Source organism: Oncorhynchus kisutch, linkage group LG4 (assembly GCF_002021735.2).
Source record: "Oncorhynchus kisutch isolate 150728-3 linkage group LG4, Okis_V2, whole genome shotgun sequence".
Lineage (NCBI taxonomy): Eukaryota > Metazoa > Chordata > Actinopteri > Salmoniformes > Salmonidae > Oncorhynchus > Oncorhynchus kisutch.
In genome coordinates, this window is record NC_034177.2 from 65,859,082 (window position 1) to 65,884,439 (window position 25,358).

At 43.5% G+C, this 25,358-nt stretch overlaps 1 protein-coding gene across 2 annotated transcripts in view; it reads left to right on the plus strand.

Annotated features, from left to right (window-relative positions):
* The window catches only part of LOC109889862 (PH and SEC7 domain-containing protein 1), a 41,763-nt gene that overhangs the window by 13,450 nt on the left and 2,955 nt on the right, over positions 1–25,358 (plus strand). The window contains exons 3-16 of one of the 2 annotated variants that reach the window (XM_020481629.2): positions 70–181; positions 1,760–2,297; positions 2,504–2,962; positions 11,421–11,612; positions 14,517–14,597; positions 14,708–14,820; positions 15,037–15,095; positions 15,336–15,425; positions 21,057–21,100; positions 23,539–23,717; positions 23,907–23,977; positions 24,070–24,227; positions 24,746–24,890; positions 25,211–25,354. In XM_020481629.2, coding sequence (XP_020337218.2) covers positions 70–181; positions 1,760–2,297; positions 2,504–2,962; positions 11,421–11,612; positions 14,517–14,597; positions 14,708–14,820; positions 15,037–15,095; positions 15,336–15,425; positions 21,057–21,100; positions 23,539–23,717; positions 23,907–23,977; positions 24,070–24,227; positions 24,746–24,890; positions 25,211–25,354 — 2,385 coding nt within the window. Of the gene's footprint in view, positions 1–69; positions 182–1,759; positions 2,298–2,503; positions 2,963–7,403; positions 8,418–11,420; positions 11,613–14,516; positions 14,598–14,707; positions 14,821–15,036; positions 15,096–15,335; positions 15,426–21,056; positions 21,101–23,538; positions 23,718–23,906; positions 23,978–24,069; positions 24,228–24,745; positions 24,891–25,210; positions 25,355–25,358 lie in introns of those variants that run through there. The other variant, XM_020481628.2, reaches the window with a different exon arrangement.

Below are 25,358 nucleotides of genomic sequence, written 5' to 3' on the forward strand. Positions count from 1 at the left end.
ACTGTTTACAAGTGTACATTGTACTTTATCACCTACTCAACCATTCTCCCTGTCTTTCATCTGTTGTAGTCAGACAGCCACTACTCTGTGCTGGGCCCGTCCTTGCACTCCCAGAGGATTGCCCATGCCAAATGGGAGTTCCTGTTCGGACAGCCCACAGAGGACTGCCATGATTCTAAAGGTGGGCGGTCCTGTCCTGAAAGAGCTCTAATCACTGTCTTACTCCTCCTCCTCTAGTTTAGACTTCCTAGTTCGTCAGCCCCTCCTTGTGAACAAGCAGCTAGCTGCACAATATTCCTGTAATCCAATTAGCTTTGGCTAGATTTGGCTATAGAGCCATCATGGCCTGGCATTAGCGCTGTCCCTTTTAAACTCTGACTGACTCGCTTCCTTCTCTTGTTTACCCAAAAGGTTACAGCACTTTATTGATCGTTTAGAGCAGGGGTAGGCAAATAGGTTTAGGGCTGGAACATAATTATATTAATAATTATATTAATTTGTACACTGCAAATTGACCACAACTGAGAAACAAAAAGAGATAGTATTTTCAAATACAATCATTACATACCTGGATTATATTGACACGGTCACATATACAATTTTTTTTTTGTGGTAATACTTAGGAACTGATTTCCTAAATTAAACTTGACCAAAAATGAAAATCATTAAAACATTTACATTTTTTACTAAAAACTTTGGGGGGCCAAAAATTATCACTCGCTGGATGGTTTTAGCCCCTCAGGCTGCCTGTTGCCGACCCCTGGTTCAGTCTACACGTCTCCGCATCACACGTCTTTCATTTAATGTGTACTTTCCTGTTAATTAAATTTAGACCTTAGAGAATCTATCCCCTTGTGTTTAATTTGTTTTCTTTATCCCTTCTCTTCATCTCTATCACTCATCTTCTACCATTCACTATTGAATTACAGTACTCATCACAGACCGTGTGTTATAGGCCTCAAAACAGTGAATGTCTTCACAATAAACTGTACTGTTATAATAACAATCTATACATTTAGAACAAGTCATTTTATTACATTTCCATCGTCTTTAGAACAGGTAATTTTACTTAGTGGGACAAAAATATTGAGGGCTCTATTTTAACAAACCTAACGCAATGGTAAATCTTAGTGCTGGCGGTAGCATTATAGTTTTGGGGGTGTCAAATCTTTTAGCTATTTTCACAACCGGAATTAGGGGCGCAGTAACTGGCAGTGGCGCGAAAGGGCTGGGTTTTGATGAATAAACAAGTTCTGGGTGTGTCGAGGCTTGGCCCTTCTTTAGCCACTCATGATGTGCTCCATGGCTAAATATGTGATTGCTTCAAGTTGTATATTTTTGGTTTCTTATCTATTGTGTTGTCATCTACTCCATGATAGCCTAGTTCATTAAATAGCCTGAATACGGTTTCGAAATACGAGATTCACTGGCACAAAAGGCAGCTCTCTCCTTCCATCGGTAATGTGCCTCAAGGCAAGTGAGCTGATGTTAAACAGGTAAATTGCCAAACCTGGCGTTGTGGCTGGAAGCTGCAGTTTTTCCATGACAAAATTGCATAGAGTAGTCAGTCCTCTCAATACAATGTACCATCATAATGGAATACAATCTCTACATTTACTTCTGGTCTTTAGAACAATACATTTATGATTATTTGTGCATGGTTTTTAGAACATGCCATTTGACTAAGTGCAAGATATCTTGGTAAACAATATTCATGCACACTTTTACAATTTGTCTTTTTTGATATCCTACTCTACAGCCCCCCCTAGGGGCACCTCCAGTGAGTCTCCCAAGCCTACCCCTCCCTCCTCCCTGCCCCTGAAGCCCACAAATCAATGGACGGGGCTGGATGATGAGGGACAGAGTTTATCCTATCACAACGTCCAGCAGGTGGAGGTGGAGCTGGTGACTCCGCCCCCAGTCGCTGTGGTTGGCATCTCACCCAAGACGGGCATCATCCGGAAAACCATCAAGTACTCTGAGACGGACTTAGATGCGGTGCCCCTGAAATGCTATAGGGAAACAGACCTGGATGAGGTAATGTTAGCTGAGGCTGAGGCCCAGGCAGAGAGAGAGAGAGAACAGGAGGAGGTGGAAGTGGACTCTGCCTTTGGGAGTAATCGCAGCGTGCTGGCCACCTCGGCCTCTAGCGCCAGTACCATAGTCCACACTGACGGAGAGGTGGAGGAGCTAGAGGAGGAGATGGTGAGCTGGGCCAGTGTGAGGATGCAGGGGGATAAGAAGAGACAACATGCCACCCATGAGGATAATCAGACGTACAGTCTGCTGATGAAGGGGTGAGCCATCCACTGTTCAAACACACCATACCTTGAAAGCAAATATAGAGATGAGTTTAACACCTCATACCTACAGTACCTGTGCCTACCTCAAATCTAAACTAAAATGTATTGATTGAAACAATGTACATATCTGTTGTTTTTCTACAAGTTCAATGTCGAGGAGTATCCCATGTTAAGATGTACATGTTTTTTTCCCCCTGTAGTTGTCCGTTGGACTACATATCAGATTCCCATTCAGCACTCAAGTCCCCCATCTCATTGACCAGCCCTCGCAGGACCTCTGCGGATGGCCTTGACTCCTTTAGCCACCACTTTGAGAGCATTGTGGAGTCTCACCGGGCTAAGGGCACCTCTTACAGCAGCCTGGACAGCGTTGACCTCTTGACCTCCAGCGGCCCGCACGTTTTCACCTTTGACCTTCCCACCCTCACCCCTGAGATCCAGAGCCAGATATGTGAGAGTGCGCGTCACATCACGGAGCTGAGTTTTGCCCCCCTGGCCCATCCAGAGGCTCCCAGGGTGTCTGTCCCTGTCCGGTCTGAGAACACCCTGGCCCCCACAGGAGACTGGCTCAGCAGCTACTCTGAGGATTCTACTTCAGGAGGGAAGTCCTGGTTGGAGAAAGTCTCAATGAAAACGAACTTAGACTTTCCTCTCATTCGGTGAGTGACAGACAAACAGTCCAAATGAAAGCATGGACGTCAAGGTATACTTAATTTAGACCGTTTTGTATCAGCAACTTTGCCGTGTCCGTGCAGGAGAAAGTCACCAACCTCGAAATTGTTTAGCTGTGATATCTCTTGAGTGCATTTGTGTGTTTGGTGGGGGCAACACCTACAGTGAGCTCCATTTTTGTTGTTTTGGCTCTGAACTCCAGGCCTATGGATTTGAGGGGATACAATGACAATGACTGTCCGCTTTAATTTGAGGGTATTTTCATCCATATCAGCTGAACCGTTTAGAAATTACAGTGCTTTTTGTACATAGTCCGTCCCCCCCCCATCAAGTATATTGTACAAATTCACTTATGTGTAGTAAAAACTTCAGTATTTGGTTCCATATTCATAACGTGCGACGACTACATCAAGCTTGTGACTCTACAAATGTGTTGGATGCATTTGCTGTTTGTTTTGGTTGTGTTTCAGATTATTTTGTGCACAATAGAAATTGTAAGTAATGTTTTCTGTCAATTTGGAGTAACTTTTATTGTAAATAAGTATAGAATATGTTTCTAAACACTTCTACATTCATGTGGATGCTACCATGATTATGGATAATCCTGGATGAATCGTGAATTATGATGACTGAGAAAGTTAGACGCACAAATATCATACCTCCAAAAAAACGCTAACCTCTCCCCATATTGTAATGGTGAGAGTTTAGCATGTCTTGGGGGTATGATATTTCCCATTCATTTCTATTGAGCACAAAATCATCTGAAACGCAACCAAAACAGAGAGCAAAATGCATCCAGCAAAGTTGTAGAGTCAAAAGCGTGATATTTCTAATGGTTCACCCGATCTGGATGAAAATACCCTCAAATTAAAGCCGCCAGCATGCGCTTTAACCTCATAGCCATTTCAAATCCAAAGTGCTGGAGTACAGAGCCAAAACAACATCAAAATTGGCACTGTCCCAATACTTTAGGAGCTCTCTGTATTTTGCTATATGAAGATCCTATTATAAGATATAGTATCCTATTATGCTGTTTCATAATGGTAAACCGCTTAATGCTGCTTCAGTTATACATGTCTTTACTGCTCCTAGATGACCTACAAAAGGACTGTCACTAAAATCTCATACCATGTGTTGTCCCTTGAATGGTTGTTCCCAAATATTTGGATTGCATTTGGAGTTTAGAGCCTATGATCTAAGCATGTGTGGCATATGGTTTGGTCTGGCATTTCCATTATTGACAGATAGTGTCTGTTTTTGTATATAGCTGTTTTGATCAGCATCTGGCTGACCTGACCAAATGAACCACGTAGAGACGCTCCAGACTCTCCGAAGCTCGGAAGGCCTGATGCTAGAGCGCAAATAAGACTAAATTGCCTCCTTCTCACAGTCTGTCTTTAACTGTGCCATGCATTTCCCCATCACATTTACCCCCAGGGTAGTCTGAGCTGAGGTCCTCTGAGCAGGTCGTGTGTCCTAGGTGTCTCAAGAGTTCCAATTCCTATTATATTAGGATATCTCTCCGAAATGTGTGTTTAAAAGGACCCTCTGGGTACTCCCTAATCTAGAGGGCAGCAGGTAGCCTCGCGGTTAAGAACATTGGGCCAGTAACCAAAACGTCGCTGTTTCGAATCCCTGAGTCAACTAGGTGAAAAATCTGTCTGTGCCCTTGAGAAAGGCAGTTAACCCTAATTGCTTCTGTAAGTCACTCTGGATAAGAGTGTCTGCTAAATGACGAAAATGTAGTACTTTATATGGTTATGGAACTCAACTGCAGAGATTTAGTTGTACCACTAGATGGGGCCATCGTTTCTTTTCATGAATGTTTATCCAGAAAGTACTTATTACCAGTACAGCACTGTCTGCTACATGGTATTGGATTGAGTGTGTTGTGGTTTGATGTCCAATGATTTGGGCTCAGCAGTATGATACCTCTGGTTAAGGTACACTACCGGTCAAAAGTTTGAACACACCTACTCATTCAAGGGTTTTTCTTTATTTTTTACTATTTTCTACGTTGAAGAATAATAGTGAAGACATTAAAACTATGAAATGAAACCTATGGAAGCATGTAGTAACCAAAAAAGTGTTAAACAAATCCAAATACATTTGAGATTCTTCAAATAGCCACCCTTTGCCTTGACAGCTTTTCACACTCTTGGCATTCTCTCAACCAGCTTCATGACGTCATCACCTGGAATGCATTTCAATTAACAGCTGTGCCTTCTTTAAAGGTAATTTGTGTCATTTCTTTCTTTAATGTGTTTGAGCCAATCAGTTGTATTGTGACATGGTAGGGGTGGTATACAGATGATAGCCCTATTTGGTAAAAGACCAAGCCCATATTATGGTAAGAACAGCGCAAATAAGCAAAGAGAAATGTCAATCCATCATTACTTCAAGACATAAAGGTCAGTCAATACGGAACATTTCAAGAACTTTGAAAGTTTTCAAATGCAGTCGCAAAAACCATCAAGCGCTATGATGAAACTGGTTCTCAGGAGGACCGCCACAGGAATGGAAGACCCTGAGTTACCTCTTCTGCAGAGGATAAGTTCATTAGAGTTACCAGCCTCAGAAATTGCAGCCCAAATAAATGCTTCACAGAGTTCAAGTAACAGACACATCTCAACGTCAACTGTTCAGAAGAGATTGTGTGAATCAGGCCTTTATGGTTGAATTTCTGCAATGAAACCACCACTAAAGGACACCAATAAGAATAAGACTTGCTTGGGCCAAGAAACACAAGCAATGGACATTTAGACTGGTGGAAATGTGTCCTTTGGTCTCTTGGACATTTATGGTTCCAACCACTGTCTTTGTGAGACGCGGTGTGGGTGAACGGATGATCTCCACATGTGTATTTCCCACCGTAAAGCATGGAGGAGGAGGTGTTATGGTGTAGGGGAGCTTTGCCGGTGACACTGAGATTTATTTAGAATTCAAGGTACAATAAAGCAGCATTTTGCAGCAATACCCCATCCCATCTGGTTTTGTCTTAGTCCCACTATCTTTTGTTTTTCAACAGGACAATAACCTAACACCCCTCCAGGCTATGTAAGGGCTATTTTTACCAAGAAGGAGAGTGATGGAGTGCTGCATCAGATGACCTGGCCTCCACAATCCCCCCGACCTTAACCAAATTGAGATGGTTTTGGAGGAGTTGGAAAGCAGAGTGAAGGAAAAGCAGCCAACAAGTGCTCAGCATATGTGGAAAATCCTTCAAGACTTTTGGAAAAGCATTCCAAGTGAAGCTGGTTGAGAGAATGCCAAGCGTGTGCAAAGCTATCAAGGCAAAGGGTGGCTATTTGAAGAATCGCAAATATAACATATATTTGGATTTAACACTTTTTTGGGGGGGGGTACTACATGATTTCATATGTGTTATTTCCTAGTTTTGATGTCTTCATTATTATTCTACAATGTAGTGGCTAATAAACAAGTTGGTATTTTCATTACAAGGTGTAGGATATCAGTCCTACCAACCCTGCTAAGAATGGAATTATTATACATTTGTTTACAGGACAAATTATATTAATAGGGGCCTGAGAATCAGAGTACCTGGGTCCTATTAGTGAATGTTAATTTATGCATAAGTGTACATTATATAAAACATGTGTTTCCATGTGTGTAGGCTTACTCATATCCAGTGTATTTTCCCATCTATTCAGTGAGTGAGCGTTTCCATGTGTGTTTAGCGTCACAGCTTTCACTGAAAGTCAGTCAAACCCCTTCTGCCATGCCACCTGGCTCCTTGGTTGCACCGCCTTTCATGTAAGGCAGCCAATCAGATATGTAGCTCAGCCAGACATACTGGGTAACCATGGCAGCTGTAGATTAACTTCCTGGACCATGTGATTTCAGGGTTTTAAAATAGAAAAGAGCCAGTTGAGTGTGAGGTTGAGCACTCTTTTGGACTATTAAGTCACAGGAGGCTACAGTATTAACTGCAGCGGGGGCCATTGACACAACTCCCTTTTCAAGTCCCACCATAAACTCAAGTCTTTTGATCAAACTACAAAAGGCACTTTTGATTTGAATCGAAAGCTCATTTAAAGATGTGTCCAGTGTTACAAGTTGACTTTCAGAAAATCAAGTTCACTTCAGTTGGCTTTTGATCCACAAGACAACAAGAGACCCATTGTTATAGAGCCAGACTTGTTGGACTGAGTGGTCTGGAAGGAGTCTTATCTTTGGCTAGATTCTTTACTTAATGTGCCAGAAGCCATGACAACAATGACTTTAAAATATGAATTAGTAAAACCATAGTCTGTTCTTTTGGTAGACATTAAATAGATTTATTAGTAAAGGAATAGATCTGGTATCATCAGTCTGTATGATGTCATTGTTGTATGCTACTTTGATTATCTTTCATTTCCGTTTGTTTGGCTTTACTGCAACACGGACACACTTGAGTTTTTACTGAAACTGTACTGGGATTTAAATCCGATGGGCTACATGTGTATTTGTTTAGAGCGATAGGATGTGAAATCAGAAAATAGGTTAGAAACATAGAAAGTGGGAGGGGAGGTAAGGGGAGACAAAGAGAGGAAGAGAAGAGCGAGGGGAAAGGAGGTGGGATTGCAGCCATGGTGAGAGGAAATGCATGCCTTCTCCAGCAGCGGAAAATAGCCCAGCTGATGAGCCATCTGCAGAGAGAGGCACACGATGGATACTGACTGAGAGACAAGGCAGTGAAAGACTGAGAGTGACCGAGTAACTTTGAGTTCAACAAAGATCCTGCCAAATTATTACCACATACTGTGTCTGCACTGGCTTGGATACTTCAGATTGAGAGCTACAGGCAGAGACGGAAGAGGAAGCAAGACACCCCACTCTTTTTTTTTTCTGGTTCAATGAAATTCAATGTAGTAAGGAGACCAGACCCAGCTGCTATTTCATTCACACCCAGTTAAGTAGACCGGAACTGACCTTAAAAAATGGACTAAGCAAAGACAGTACAGTATGAAACTCTGTGGTGGTTTAGTTCACTCAGGCCACAGAGTTTCTATCTTCATTTATCCACCATCTTTGCTACAGGGAGCTGGAGAGGGAGGAACTGACCGAGCCAGCGAGAGAGTTAAAGAGAGACGGGACAGCAGGGGAGGACAGCAACAGGGTAACGGCAACAGATTAGGGCGCCAAATAAGGCAGAGCGAGTATCCAGACACCAAGGAGGGGAAATGGAAGATAACATGTTGTGAAATGCACCATGAGGCTCTGCTAGGCTCAGGCTGAGAGCAGTGTCGAGCGTGTGGCTGGAGATTCCATGTGGTCAGTGGGATAGACGGTTGACTGGCAGGGTTACCTCACCGCAGAGTGCCGTGGTTGGGTGTGAAAGGGGCAGGGCTCTGGGGACAACATGGCACGCTATTTGCTCTGCTGGGGGGGCGTGGCTTTGGAAGACGGGTACCTGTATGCCCCCTATCCAGCCATCTACCGGTGAGTTCCCCACTGTACCATACCTACATCCGTCTGTCTGTCAGAGGTGTGTGGACCTCGACAGTGTTATGGACAGCAGAGGTTGACTATGTGTTTTTAACCTTTTGTTACGAATGGTCTAATGTTATGAAGTCAATGTGAGCTGATTATCTGTGTTTCTGTGACTCCTAGCTGGCTGGACAGTGTTATACAGTGTCTGGTAAGAAATGGGTGATGTTCATTACATTGACGTACAGGGTGAGCGTGACTGTGTGTGTTCCGAGGAGCTATGTGGAACTTCATGGTGTTATTGATGGCGTGATTAAACCTGTTGGCTCTGGTCCCCACGACAGAGGCTCACCTACAGTGATCAGCTAGCAGACTTGGCTTCACCTAGGAGGGGGAGGGGGGGGGGGGGGGGGTCTTCAGTTACTATAATAACCTAGAACCAAAGAAGTTCTAGAATGTTACGTTGTCCATGGACCATGTGGTGTTATTTGTCCAATAATTTCAGCTATTTTGCCATTTCCTGACCTGAGACTCGTCAACTGAATCAACAACAGATTCCTGTTTATTGCCTCTATATAAACTGTAGCGCCTAGATTCTTGCTCTGTGTAGAATGCGAAATTGAATTCTTGATTAGGGTGTGTATTTTTGGTTTATTTAGAAATGTGTTGAGTGAAACCCCTTGACGTGACTCATCTGATTTTCCAGGGTGCTTTGGCTCTGAACTATCTGTACAGCAAGAGCTAAAACAGTTAATAATTCATAGCACAGATGGGAACTGGGATAAAAGCTCTAAGATATTTCCTAACAGGGGAAGCAATGTGATTCCTTCAAGTAGGCCTAATAACTTCCACAAACAACTCTCAGTGCCTGTTTGGGGGGGGGGGGGGATGTGTGTGTATGTTGTAACATGCGTGGACGAATACTAACTTATTCAGTAGCCACATACACTCATCACTCCTGTTGCTGCTCTGTTCTATAGCATAGCCTGAGTCAAAGAGCAAATATATCAGAGAACATGTAACTCCCATTGTTCAGCTTACTTTGGTTACCTTTTTAGATGTCATAGCTTCACCTGGAGCTTTGTCTGTCCGTCTTAGTTGGATGGTTTCTTCTCACTGGTGATATGTTGTCAGCCCTTGTCAACAAAGGCAAGACTGAGCACTTTCTCAGCGTCTGTGGAGTGTGTGTGTGTGTGCGTGTTGACTGTTCTCATGATGCAGCACAACCAGTTTATGAGACTGCTGTTTTGGGGACATAAGATGTCGGTTTGCGATAGAGACCATGTGTATAACTTTACAATCAACTTTACATTTGACTGTAAAGTTAAGGACATAACCTGGCAATATAAAGGCTGGAGGTCTGGTTTTAAATGTTGAGACTTTTCTATAGAGCTCCATGGACGCTGTTGAATGAAATATCCACCGGCCACTCCTGCTAGCGTCCCAAAAGAACAGAGTCTCCCTCACCACACCCTGGAAAATAAGTCTGGGAGTCTTTCTCTCTCCCTTTTCTGTGGAGGAGTGGATCATAAACTCATTGTTTTAAGAATAAACAAACTCAGCCCCCTGTTACTTATCTCCCCACCCACCTCCTTTGTGGTGGACCATTCTGTCAGAGGGGGTGAACCAAAGGGCCGGTGGGATAAACCAAACGCAACCAATAAACAGGGGTGTTCTATATCCTGAGATGGGTTGCTACCTTGCTGTGGAGGTCTGAAAGGAGTCATGCGTTTGAGGAGGAACTCTCTTGGTTTAAAGCAAAGTGGACTACTAATCAAAGGACCATGCTGTTAATTCGGTAGGGCAGATTACTTCATCTTATCTAGATGGGGATTCACCCACTGTAAATGCATGGGCATTTCTGCGACGAATGGCTACAACTCTCTACCATGTTGTTGTAGGAAGGACTTGCTGACAGTTCCATCCAAGCTCTTAAATGAGCTCTGATTTTGTATTTTCTCAAATGTCTGCAGAGACATAAGTCTAACTTTAGTCAATTTGCTCTGTGACTATAGTGGGTGTAGTTTGTAGACGCAAATGGAAATGTTTAACATTTTTGAAACTCTCTCTTTATAGAGTATTTCAAATTTGAAGAATGAATTGACATGGTGATTTATCCATTCCATACATGACTCATATCATTGCATACAGATTCTCCACTAGGGAAGAGCGTTAGTTAAGCACTGTGCATGATCTTTATTCTAGAAATTCTCCAGCCTGTTTTTACATTTCAGAAGTGCAATAGATGGATCATCCTTTTAGACACAACCAAAAGCACTGACATTTTCTGTTAACTTTTCTTTTTGTCTCTCCATTTGATTAATAACAGTGTAGTTGTGTATAATCATTTGCAATCCACGCATGTTATGAGCTGCGGAAGAACATTCATGCACAGAACCCTTTTTATGTTCAAAAATGGAGAGTCCTATGGGACTGTTTAGATACTACTGTGAATAGACATGCTAATACTATGCCATTCTATACTATTAATAAGAGCCTGAAGCTGGAGGGGCTGGAAATAAACAAATCCAGCTGCGTGTTATGAGTGAAAGCAACGCGGAGCAATGGAGAAAATCGACGAGTGTTTCCCTTGGAGACCATGGATTTAATACAGAGTTCATCTCAGTGTACTGCGTGTTAAAATATATGGAAGTTGAAAGGCTTGTATGGTTATAGTACAGCTACATGCTTGGAATAGTGGTTCTGTTACAATTGGCTATATCCTGCCAAGTATGGAAGGGCTGTGTCCCCACTTCCCATGACAATAACCTTGGCACCTGCTAGTCAACTGATTTATAAATATGGCACCTGCCAGTGCCAACCGTCTTCTTTACTATGTGCCAAGACAGTTTGGCACCGACAGTTTTATTATTATACAGTTGGCAAAAGGTAATACAGAATTTGAGACAGACCCAAACCTGTCCCGTATAATCGATTGTTACCTAGCTACCGGTTTTATAATAGGGCTAGAACAGCCTCGTGAGTCATCCCTCCTCTCCTCTTGTCATCTGTCAGGGAGAAGCCAGGCCACCGGGCTCCAGACCTGTTCCCACAGCAGGACGTGGGCGAGCATTTGGCCCTGGGCAGCACCGAGTCCCTGTCCAATGGCAATAAGGCTGACCTGCAGTCTGCCAAGCGCCTGGCCAAACGCCTGTTCAACCTGGATGGCTTCAGGAAGTCTGACGTGGCCAGGCACCTCAGCAAGAAGTGAGTTTACTGGAATACTACATTTTGTGTGTGTGTGTGTGTGTGTGTGTGTATGCAGTGGTGTGAAAATACTTTAAAATACAATTTAATTGGTCACATATTTAGCAGATGTTATTGCGGGTGGAGCAAAATGCTTGTGTTCCTAGCTCTTAACAGGGCAGTAGTATCTAACAATACACACATCTAAAAAAATGGAATTAAGAAATATGTAACTATTAGGACGAGCAATGTCGGAGTGCTGCTGACTGAAATACAGTAGAATAGAAGTGGGGCTAAAAAGTATTTAGTCAGCCACCTATTGTACAAGTTCTCCCACTTAAAAAGATGAGAGGCCTGTAATTGTCATCATAGGTACACTTCAACTATGACAGACAAAATGAGAGAAAAAAAATCCAGAAAATCATATTGTAGGATTTTTAATGAATTTATTTGCAAATTATGGTGGAAAATAAGTATTTGTTCACCTACAAACAAGCAAGATTTCTGGCTCTCACAGACCTGTAACTTCTTCTTTAAGAGGCTCCTCTGTCCTCCACTCGTTACCTGTATTAATGGCACCTGTTTGAACTTGTTATCAGTATAAAAGCAGCTTGGTTTGAAGAAATCAACTGTGGGAGCAATTATTAGGAAATGGAAGACATACAAGACCACTGATAATCTCCCTCGATCTGGGGCACCACGCAAGATCTCACCCCGTGGGGTCAAAATGATCACAAGAACGGTGAGCAAAAATCCCAGAACCACACGGGGGGACCTAGTGAATGACCTACAGAGAGCTGGGACCAAAGTAACAAAGACTACCATCAGTAACACACTACGCCGCCAGGGACTCAAATCCTGCAGTGCCAGACGTGTCCCCCTGCTTAAGCCAGTACATGTCCAGGCCTGTCTGAAGTTTGCTAGAGAGCATTTGGATGATCCAGACGAAGATTGGGAGAATGTCATATGGTCAGATGAAACCAAAATAGAACTTTTTGGTAAAAACTCAACTCGTCGTGTTTGGAGGACAAAGAATTCTGAGTTGCATCCAAAGAACACCATACCTACTGTGAAGCATGGGGGTGGAAACATCATGCTTTGGAGCTGTTTTTCTGCAAAGGGACCAGGACAACTGATCCGTGTAAAGGAAAGAATGAATGGGGCCATGTATCGTGAGATTTTGAGTGAAAACCTCCTTCCATCAGCAAGGGCATTGAAGATGAAACGTGGCTGGGTCTTTCAGCATGACAATGATCACAAACACACCGCCAAAAAATTTTTCAACCACTCCACAAATTTCTTGTTAACAAACTATATTTTTGGCAAGTCGGTTAGGACATCTACTTTGTGCATAACACAAGTAGTTTTTCCAACTATTGTTTACAGACAGATTATTTCACTTATGATTCACTGTATCACAATTCTAGTGGGTGAGAGGTTTACATACACTAAGTTGACTGTGCCTTTTAAACAGCTTGGAAAATTCCAGAAAATTATGTAATGGCTTCAGAAGCTTCTGATAGGCTAATTTACATAATTTGAGTCAATTGGATGTGTACCTGTGGATGTATTTCAAGGCCTACCTTCAAACCCAGTGCCTCTTTGCTTGACATCATGTAAAAATCAAAAGAAACCAGCCAAGACCTCTTAAAAACATTGTAGACCTCCAAGTCTGGTTCATCCTTGGGACTAATTTCCAAACACCTGAAGGTACCATGTTCATCTGTACAAACAATCGTACGCAAGTATAACACCATGGGACCATGCAGCTGTCATACCGCTCAGGAAGGAGATGCGTTCTGTCTCCTAGAGATGAACGTACTTTGGTGAGAAAAGTGAAAATCAATCGCAGAACCACAGCAAAGGACCTTGTGAAGATGCTGGAGGAAACCGGTACAAAAGTATCTATATCCACAGTAAAACGAGTCCTATATCGACATAACCTTTTAAAGGCCACTCAGCACGGAAGAAGCCAATGCCTCAACTGCCATAAAAAAATCAGACAACGGTTTGCAACTGCACATGGGGACAAAGAGCATACTTTTTGGAGAAATGTCCTCTGGTCTGATGAAACAAAATAGAACTGTTTGGCCATAATGACCATCTTTATGTTTGGAGGAAAGGGGGAGGCTTGTAAGCCGAAGAACCCCATCCCAACCGTGAAGCACGGGGGTGGCAGGATCATGTTGTGGGGGTGCTTTGCTGCAGGAGGGACTGATGCACTTCACAAAATAGATGGCATCATGAGGATAGAAAATTATGTGGATATATTGAAGCAACATCTCAAGACATCAGTCAGGAAGTTAAAGCTTGGTCGCAAATGGGTCTTCCAAATGGACAATGACTCCAAGCATACTTCCAAAGTTGTGGCAAAATGGCTTAAGGACAACAAAGTCAAGGTATTGGAGTGGCTATCACAAATACCTGACCTCAATCCCATAGAAAATGTGTGGGCAGAACTGAAAGTGTGTGCGAGCAAGGAGGCCTACAAACCTGACTCAGTTACACCAGCTCTGTCAGGAGGATTGGGCCAAAATTCACCCAACTTATTGTGGGAGGCTTGTGAAAGGCTACCTGAAATGTTTGACCCAGGTTTAAAAAAATTTTAAGGCAAAGCTACCAAATACTAATTGAGTGTATGTAAACCTCTGACCCACTGGGAATGTGATGAAAGAAACAAAAGCTTGATAAATAATTCTCTCTCTTATTCTGACATTTCTCATCATTAAAATTAAGTGGTGATCCTAACTGACCTAAGACAGGGATTTTTTTTAGTAGGATTAAATGTCAGGAATTGTGAAACTGTGTTTAAATGTATTTGGCTAAGGTGTATGTAAACTTCCGACTTCAACTGTAGTTACAGTAAAATACTTTTGATATCTTTGGTTTGACCGGTCTAATTGTCTGTATCTTGTCATTCTGCAGTAATGAGTTTAGTCGGATGGTGGCAGAGGAATATCTCAGTTACTTCAACTTCTCAGGCCTTACTATTGACCAGGCAATACGGTGAGATCTCTTTCAGTGGAAATGGTCAGAATATGTAGCATAATGTCCAAGGGATTTATTTGTTCTTTCATTGAATAGTGAACACTCACAATGCTATATGTCTTCCACAGAGCCTTCCTGAGGGAGTTTGCCCTCATGGGAGAGACACAAGAGAGGGAGCGAGTGCTGGCCCACTTCTCTAGGAGATATCTACAATGCAACCCAAATGCAATACCTTCTGAAGGTTAGACCGGTTGAATGTGTGTGTGCGCACGCACGTGTACATGTATTTTTGTGTGTACATATATGTCCACACACATATTATTTTGTTCAAGTTGTTGCAGTTTTAAGGTTATTAAATAACACATATCCATATACTGTGTGCCACTGTGGGGCACTCTTACGCTGATATTGCATTAGAACACACTGAAACATCTCTCGCTCCTTCTCCCTGTTCCAGACAGTGTCCACACTCTGACCTGTGCCCTGATGCTGCTCAATACAGACCTGCATGGCCACGTGAGTAACTGTGGGTGAGCCAGGGGCTAGAGAGCTGTGGAGGGAATGTTGGTAAAGAGTTGGAAGTTTTCTGGTTGTAAATATAGACCATTGGCTTGAGCAGGAAGACCACTGGGCCCTGGTTATAGCTTATAGATATGTAACCTATACGATATAAAACATCAATACAGACCTAAAGTTGTCCTTCGAGGGGTCCTTAAGCAGACTGTGAGTAAAGGTGCTTATTTTTTCCTTCCTCAGAATATTGGCAAAAAGATGTCCATTCTGCAGTTCATCAGCAACTTGGAAGGACTAAATGATGGAAAAGATTTTCCTAAAGAACTGCTCAAGGTCTGTTGAATTAGTTAAAATATACAGTAGAAACTAATATAGCTGGATGTGTGGAACCAGGCGCGTGCGCACACACACACAAACACACACGTGCACACAGTGGGATCCTTGGTTTAGCTGCAGGACCTCAATTTGACCACATGATCTCTTGATATCCATGATCTGGTTTCAGTCAGTCTGTTGAGAACTGTTTTTTCTCCCCCCCGATTTGTTGGTTGACATCAGAGTAACTTACGCCACTGACTGGCAAGCCTGCTCAGACGATATCGAGAGATGCATGTCCTGAAAGCTGTCAGAGACGTAATGTTTCTCACCCTCCAATGTGTTCTTTTACATGCGTGTTCCAGCATTACGTAGTTTCTCCCTGTTGTAGTGGAAAGGGCTTTCTGTCTATTATAAAGGATTTGAATGTGATCTGTTGACCACCTCTGAGCTGTTGTTAACAGCACCATGTTGTGAAGATCAGAGAGAGCGAGTCGACATGTTCTACCTTCCACCCTCTCACTCTCTGCCTCGCTCCTGTGAGCAGCATCACCTCCTACTCCCTTGTTTTCATCTCCCTCCCTCCCTCCTTCCTGTGTTTTTCAGTTTCTCTTACTCATTCTGTTACAAATCATATCGCCTCATGGCAGAACATTTTCCATCTGCCTGCTTCTGTTCTTCCCTCGTTTCTCCAGTTCATGTATGATGTGTATCTTTTTCTCTCTCCCTAATTGCTCCTTTGCTCTCTGTCTGTGATATGTGTTCCTACCTTTCTGTTCCACCTACCTCTGTGGGAGCTCATCCCAGCTGCCCACAGAGATGACCAAGCTTTGTTACTCCTTAGAGTCTCTGTTAACTATTCATATCACAGCTGAGATATCACAATGATGAAATATTAGGGAAGGCTCAGCAATCCACCTTCTGTTTGTCTGTTCTATTGGTGCAGAGAGAGGAGGCTGCTACAGTACAGTAGTCAATGGGGCAGGGCTCATATGGTAAATTACTGGTGACGGGTGAGAGGGAGGACAGGCCTCTCAGTAAATGGGAATTCGGCTGTCACATGGTGCCGCCTGCTGTGATGAGCGTTTTGTCATGGCATTATCAGACAGGCGTTACAAATCACTCTGTCTTTCTCACTCGCTGCTTCCTCCCTTTCTCTTTCTCTGTCTCTCTTTCTTCCATATTATTCTCCATATCCTCTCTTTTCATAACCTTGTCAGTATTTTGTGTACAGTGTGAGTAATGTTAATGTGTCTGTTGGGCGGTGATTATGCAGGGTATGCTAATGCAGACAGTGTGGTGTATGAAAATATATTCACTCACCACTAAGTTGTTCTGGATAAGAGTGTCTGCTAAATGACTAAAAAGTATACTTCTTTTTGTACATTTGACATTTCCATGTTTTTCTCTGGGTGTCAAGGGCACAGTTCTCTGTTGCTGTGGCGCATATTAACACAACTCACTACAGTGGAGAGGTTCACTTTGCTTCCTACAATCAGCATGTCACACTGTTCAGTTACTGTCATAGGAAACATAAACAGTGAGTGTATTGACATAATGAGTCTGTGTTCATTGAGCTCACTTTGTGAATAGAGATTTTTATTTTATTTCACCTTTATTTAACCAGGTAGGCCAGTTGAGAACATGTTCTCATTTACAACTGCGACCTGGCCAAGATGAAGCAAAGCAGTGCGACATAAACAACAGTTACACATGGGATAAACAAACGTACAGTCAATAACACAATAGAAAAATCTGTAAACAGTGTGTGCAAATGAAGTAAGGAGGTAAGGCAATAAATAGGCCAATAGTGGTGAAGTAATTTCAATTTAGCAATTCCCACTGGAGTGAAATATGTGAATATGAGAATGTGCAAGTAGAAATACTGGTGTGCAGAAAAACAAATATTGGGATGAGGTAGGTAGTTGGATGGGCTATTTACAGATGGGCTGTGTACAGCTGCAGCAATCAGTAAGCTGCTCTGACAGCTGACGCTTAAAGTTAGTGAGGGCGATATAAGTCTCCAACTTCAGTGAATTTTGCAATTTGTTCCAGTCATTGGCAGAAGAGAACTGGAAGGAAAGGTGGCCAAAGAAGATGTTGGCTTTGGGGATGACCAAAGAAATATACCTGCTGGAGCATGTGCTACAGGTGGGTGTTGCTATGGTGACCAGTGAGCTGAGATAAGGCGGAGCTTTACCTAGCAAAGACTTAGATGACCTGGAGCCAGTGGATTTGGCAACGAATATGTAGCTAGGACCTGCCAACGGGAGTTTACAGGTCGCAGTGGTGGGTACTATATGGGGCTTTGGCGACAAAGCGGATAGCACTGTGATAGACTACATCCAATTTGCTGAGTAGAGTGTTGGAGGCTATTTTGTAAATGACATTGCCCAAGTCAAGGATCGGTAGGATAGTCAGTTTTACAAGGGTATGTTTGGCTGCATGAGTGAAGGAGGCTTTCTAGATTTAACTTTGGAGATGCTTAATGTGAGGCTGGAAGGAGAGTTTACAGTCTAACCAGACACCTAGGTATTTGTATTTGTCCACATATTCTAAGTCAGAACCGTCCAGAGTAGTGATGCTAGTCGGGCGGGCGGGTGCTGGCAGCGATCGGTTGAAGAGCATGCATTTTGTTTAACTAGCATTTTAAGAGAAGTTGGAGGCCACGGAAGGAGTGTTGTATGGCGTTGGAGGTTTGTTTGCACAGTGTCCAAAGAAGGGCCAGATGTATACAGAATGGTGTCGTCTGTGTAGAGGTGGATCAAAGAATCACCCGCAGCAAGAGCAACATCGATATATACAGAGAAAAGAGTCGGCCCAAGAATTGAACCCGGTGGCACCCCCATAGAGACTGCCAGAGGTCTGGACAACAGGCCCTCCGATTTGACACACTGAACTCTATCTGAGAAGTAGTTAGTGAATCAGGCGAGGCAGTCATTAGAGAAACCAAGGCTGTTGAGTCTGCCGATAAGAATACGGTGATTGACAGTCGATAGCCTTGGCCAGGTTGATGAAGACGGCTGCACAGTACAGTGGATCATAGTGGGTCAATCAATTTCATTTAAAAATATGTCCCGACCCAATAGTGGGAAACGGAATATCCACTTCAATGGGATAGATTGATCGATACATTTTAGGGCAGTTTATTTCAAATTAATCTGCACAATCCCAAAACAACCACTGCCCCTACCTTGTATGCAGTTATATAGATCTGAAAAGATTGGATCGGTATAAGCAGTATGGCAATGGCTCCACCTTACCCTCTAGGCTAGGTATCCTATCCAAAGCTTTCAAGTCAATTTGATGCAGAGTGAAATAAACTGTGTACGGATAAGAAGTAAAGCCCTGTCAACATGATTTAGTCCTTTGTGTTTTAGCTCCCGTCATCCTCTGATAAGACCGCTTCTCCTTTTCATTTGGGGCTGGATGGAATAGCACCTCTGTATGCACGTCAACCCCCTACCATCCAAGTCGGCTGACCAGACTGTGAGATCTTTTTCTGACAGGCTACCTTCCAGAGGATTATTTTCCTCAGTGACCTGGAAATGTTACCTCTCAATCAGGAGTTTTGATTATTTTGGTGTGTGTGTGTGTGTGTGTGTGTGTGTGTTTCTCGCAAGGAGGTTCTGTTTAATGGTTTTACATTATGTTCTATACATTGCTCATCCCATAGGTGATCATTTTCTGTCCTTTTTGTATAGCCTATATTTCAGCCCACAAAATAGTAGCATTATCTGGAAGGCAGATTTCTTCCAAAGACTATTAATTACTTTATTAGAAAGGCACCATTGTTTCATACTTGTCCCTGGACTGCACATTCCTTTCTTTTACAATGTTAGACTGGTGGAAATGGAGTGTGAAAAAGACCTGCATTTTAAGAAAACAGTGATATGGAGGCAAATGATTGACACTAAAAGGAGGGAGGGATTTGAACAGAAACATGGACCGGGATTTGCTGCTCAGCCGGAGAGAAATGCGCATAGAGAGAGCGAGAGAGAGGGAGCAAGCTCTCTGTCCTCATCATCCGCTTTCTTTTGTCACTGTGATTCAGTTTGCTTTTTTCATCTGAAGCACACAGGGAAATAGAACAACAGTTATTGAAAAGAGGGAGATGAAAGGAGTGCGAAGCACAGATGCAATTTTCTCTCCCGACTCTCATCTAGGGATTTTCGGAGGGAAATAAGAGATTGACGCATACGAAGGAGAAATAAGTGGATGTGTGAGAACCATTTACAAGTTTGAAGATAAACCAGTAAAGAGGAGAGGATCCAGGAACGGAGAGAACAAAGAGAGAGAGAGGGGACCTGTTCAGTCCCTCATCAAGCCAAAAGCCTTTCATTTATTAGAGAGTAACAGGGTAGTCTGTCTCCAGCATCTGTATCGTCAAGCCTTGGATACATGTTGTTAGTTCCAATAGGATGTGCGGTGGCGTCAGTTTGAGGGTTCTCTTCGACAGCTTGCCTGTGAGTGAGTGGGTGGAGTCCTTTCCCTCCACCCGCTCTATCTGGTTTGGTGTGTGTTGGTAGTGTATGTATGTGTGGGTGAACTCCGTTGCTTGCTTATTGCTGTCTTATGGTTGCTATGATCGTCTAGTCATCATTCGGCCTCGTTAACTGGGTTGTTGTTTACGTGTGTTTTTTTTGTGACTCTTGAGTATCATTAGTTGTTACGGAGTGTATGGTGGAGCTGTATGCATGTATGTACCAGCTCTTGAATAGCATGTTGGCAACTGCTTGACATCCTTCCAAAAAGACTTCCACCTTCATAGACTTGACGCAGAATGGTGCCACAGCAAGTGGCAGTTGCACACCACTGTTTCTCCATACATGCATAATGAATGCATATGGATCCATTATGCAGGAACTGAAGTCCCTTCGGAGGGCTTGAGGCCCATGTTAACCTCCATCAGTGGTTTCCTCAAACGTCCAGTGAAGCGCAATTCGTCAGACCGCAACCCCTGTTGTCAGTCACCAGTGACAGTGACTGTCTGCCTCTCTGAGAGTCACCTCTTTTGTCATTCTCTTTTTTTTATTTACCTTTTAACTGAATCTCTTGGTGTTAAGCTTTGAAAGAGGCCATATACAGAATCTGTGGAGCCTTTGATCAACAGGAGAGATCCGGGATTATCTGGCTTTATCCATCCCTCCACCATCTCTTCTCCTCTAGACTGCTCCTGTTGGTGCATTATCATGATTGGTGTAAACAGCATCCACTCTGATGGGCGGAATCGCTCCCGCTCTCTTTGCTCTGTGCGTGTTCGCCGGGACTTCCGAGTGATGGACCCCTTCCGTTACCCCCGTGCCCCTCGCTCTCGTTCCCTCAAACCCTTGTCCTTCCCTGACCTGCTGGGAAGGTCCCAGGATGGTCAGAACCACCCACAGGCCCGCAAGAAGAAGGCACAGCTTGGAAAATGCAGGGTACATTTTGTGTGGTTTGCTTTGGTCGAAGCAGCAGGCTTGTGTTTCGATCAGTGTGACTAATATCATCAATGTGAACTGCTTTATTCAGGGCATCTAATGATTGTTGTCGCACAAGTAGCAGGATGACCAAGGGTCCCTCCACACTCATTAGACATTCCACACACACACACACACACAAACGTTTTTCATATGTGTGATGTTTGTTATGTCTTGTCTTTTTCTCTAGGCCTTGTACAACTCCATTAGAAACGAGAAGCTCCAGTGGACCATGTAAGTGCTCTTTGCATAAGAAGGATGTTTTTGTTCTCATGAAAGTATGGGCATACAGTACCAGTCACACCTACTCAGTCCAGGGTTTTTCTTTTATTTTGACTCAAAACGATGAAATAACACATATGGAATCATGTAGTAACCAAGAAAGCGTTAAACAAATCAAAAATCTATTTTTAGATGATTCCATGTGTGTTATTTTATAGTTTTGATTTCTTCACTATGAAATGAGTTGGTGTCAACTTTTGACTGTTACTGTATACGCATGTCTGACTTTATTTGTGCACTTGCCTTATTCAATTAACTGCTGTTAAGGTTTCCTGAATTCATATCGTAGTTGGATTCATTCTCGCAATGTCACAATGTGTTGGATTGAGAAATTCTCTCAGCATATCAGATGTTTTTTTAATTGTAATTCGCCGCAAATCTACTTTGAAATAAGTCTACAAGCAATTTTCCCCCTACAGAATCAACTACCAACTGTGCCCCTGTAGCATTTGCCAGACTGTGTGTGCACCAAGGGTTGCTATTCTGGACCTAGTCTTTTGTGATGCCCTGAGCCCCTAATTTAAGACATAAGCTCTCCAGATGTTGTTGCCATGGATACACGTCCCTACTTGCCTCTTTCGTAATTACAGGTCAATGTGTGACTCTGATTCAAACACATACAGCACACACAGTTTTAGGGGTTCAGTCAGCCTCTGAAGGAGAGCAGTGGGAGCAGCATCTTCTCTCACATTCCCTTTCACTCTCTTTAATCTTCCCGGTCCCAACATCCCAACGCTCACTGTGCCTCCCTCTCTATCCTCGTTTTTCTGCCTGTAGCCTCCCTTCTCTCCCCTGACCTCTTTCCTGCTCTGTATTTCACTTTTGCCTCCCCCCTCCCTGTTTTTCTCCCTCTGAACCTCTCTTCTCCACTACTTGCTCTTGTGGATTCAGAGAGGTCAGCAGTTACTTAGCAACAGATGAGAGCTGTGATGTACAGTATGTGCTGACTGGTCGGTTCAATGTTCAGAATATACCTACATGTATTAGCAGCTGCAACACGAGTGGTTCGTTTCTGTCTTTTTTTAAAAAGCTAAATTGATGCAATTTTGTAACACTTAAAATTTTACCTACGGGTATAATTTATAACTTGTTTATAAGCATTTCATAAACCTTTGTCTAACAAAAATGCCTATTGTGTTATCTTTATGCATTTAATTTTGCAACTGGCTCAAATTTGACTGTTGTCAAAAAATCACGAGGTGATTATATAAGACGTTATAAGGGGGTCACACATGCTTATGACAAGTCTTATAATGCATTATAACTGCATCATAATGCATGATACCTGCAGGCTATGGTTTTGAGGAGGTATGGTGAAAGAAAAATGGATAGAGAGCAGCGTTCCTTTAAGACACCGATCCCCCCATGGGTCCTGGGATGTGTCACACCGAAGAGTGTTCGACTGAACCGCATGCACATGCATGTGTGGTTTGTGTTCATGTTTCTGGTTTGTGTCCACAGATGTGTGTGTGTGTGTGTGTGTGTGTGGCTTCTGTGACCGTGGATGATTTCATCTTAAAGATCGACGCGTGTGTGCCTTTATGTACACATCTGAGTGCGTCTCGCAGAGAGACTGAGGAGGTGGACAGTACAGTCAGGACAGTGTGACACAGCAGCACTCCCCCCCCCCCTCTGACTAACAGCAATTTCAAGCTCATACATTAATGAATGTTTATGGGAGCAGCTGCAAGGTTCCACACTGGTGTACAGATCTGCATTCAGTCAGTGTCTTCAGTGGGCGGGGAGACACCATCCTCCCCAAATGTCAGTACTGTAGGATTCTCTCTTATAGCCTCATCGAACACTCGGACCCCTCAGTTCACGGGAAAAGGGCATCACAGTCAGTCAAAGAGATGCCAGGATACTGTTATCTAACAGACAGTGAGTCACTCACCACTCATACCGATCAGGATTGTTCCTCTTGCAGCGAAACCATTTTTTTTATGTAAGAAATTTATTCTAGATATCTGAATGATAAGTGAGTGGATGAGATGTTCGACATAGCGTTCATGCTTGTCAAAGTGAGTTCTGTCAGTGTTCAGGCGCAGGGTTTTTGAGCAGGTTTTCAGTTGTTAGAAACTTGGTGAACCTTTCTCTGTGATTGGCCAGTAAGATGCAACCAAGCTGCTCGGCGGGAGCATCATGGGATGTGACCTCTCAGCGTGGGTGACAGACAGCTAGTGGCCCGGAAATCCAGAGGCTCTCACAAGCGTGGCATGCTGAGTGGATAAAGACATGGCCTTCTCACCTCCAAGCTATTAGGACTGAGCGTTCATGAATTTCTACTGGGTCTGAACTGGAGGACATGACTTCAAACAGTTTGAGACTAGCAGGAGGTTTTGTGGATTAGGGACGTAACTTTTTGTATTTGAATTGTGTCCTCTCCATAGCGACGAGGAGGAGTTGCGCAAGTCCTTTTCAGAGTTGGCCGATTTGCGCACCGACTCCGCCTCTCACACCATGAAGCGAATCGGCGGTGGTCTAGGCGTGGCCCAGAATCCTGACGCCCTGATCTATAAGAATGGTTTCCTGGTGCGGAAGGTCCACGCAGACTCTGACGGCAAGAGAAGTAGGTTCTCTTTACCCTCCACTGTCACCATTCACCTGTTAACCATAATCTGTTCCACTTCACTGCTGATAAATCTGACCGTGTCAATCTAAACATTGCTGTACTATTTTTAAGTTTGATTAAAAATCACACTTGGGAGCAGCAAATACTGAGTGGATATTTTCTTTGTTTCCATTCTCTGTTTTTCAGCCCCTCGAGGTAAGAGAGGATGGAAGACGTTTTATGTCATGCTGAAGGGATTGGTCCTTTACCTGCAGAAGGTACACCAAACCACACCCCTCCCAACCATCCTTATATCCCAGTCTCTGATTGGACGTGTGTGATAGCATTCCGCTCTCTGATTGGTCCGTAGGGAGAGTACCGCCCAGATAAGCAGCTGTCTGAAGAGGATCTGAAGAATGCTGTGTCCATCCACCACTCTCTGGCCATGAGGGCAGCAGACTACAGCAAGAGGCCCAACGTGTTCTACCTGCGCACTGCAGACTGGCGAGTGTTCCTCTTCCAAGCACCGTGAGACTCCTCATCCTCCACCCACTCCTCATCCCTACCCTCTCCACCCATTTCTTATCTCCACCAAGTCCACCTCTTTAACTACATTCTTAATCGTATGGAATTATCTGACCCAATTTTGTGCTCTGTATTAGCCTTGATCGTTACTCTTTCTGCCTTCTACAAGGTTGTTCTGTACTAAAGCTGTGCTAAGTGCCCCCAAAACAGTAGTGATTGAGTGTAGAGTGGGCAGTGCCCCTCTCATACAGCCCCAGGCTCAGGTAGAGGATCATGATGCTTCTGTGTCCCTGGAGGACACAGTTGTCTGTGATGTTCTAGATATACATTTTCAGTGTTGGGATGAATTCCATTTCCATTTAGGAAGTTAATAAAACAAATCCTAATTGAAAATAAGTGTCACACTTCTTCAATTGATAACTGACCCTAAGCCTGTCTACGTGTGTTCTGGGGCTGATCATTTGTGGCCTTTATTCTGATAGCCAGTATCCAGATTTGAACTCTGCTGTCCTCCATCTCAGTAATGCAGAGCAGATGCAGTCGTGGATCACCCGTATCAACGTGGTCTCAGCCATGTTCTCAGCGCCACCCTTCCCTGCAGCCATTGGCTCCCAGAAGAAATTCAGCCGCCCGCTGTTGCCAGGCTCCAACACCAAACTGTCTCAGGTACACAGAGGCCTCCACTCACATCATGACTCTCTCTCTTTCTCTCTCTCTCTGTCCTTCCAAGTACTAGTTCCCAGCCCAATCCCACTCATGCCATCCAGTATCTGTACTGTAGAGAGATCAACCCCCAAAATTGTAGGAACTTGTCTACTAAAGACAGACTCCTGTATACTTTTTTTGTGTGGTAAATAGCAGTTCTCAGTTTGAAAAACAAACTTGAATGCGTAAGTAGGCTTCTATGTTGATCAGAATTCTGTATGAGTAACTGACTTTGGTGTAGCCTTATGTTCATGGTCCTCCTTTGCCTTGTGCACTGACAGGAGGAACAAGTGAAATCCCATGAGACACGTTTCCGGACCATCTCCTCTGAGCTGATCGAGCTAACTGCTGTGATTCCAGACAAAAAGGCCAAAGTTCGTGATCTGGAAGAGCATAAGCAACGTGAGGAGTACCTGGAGTTTGAGGTGA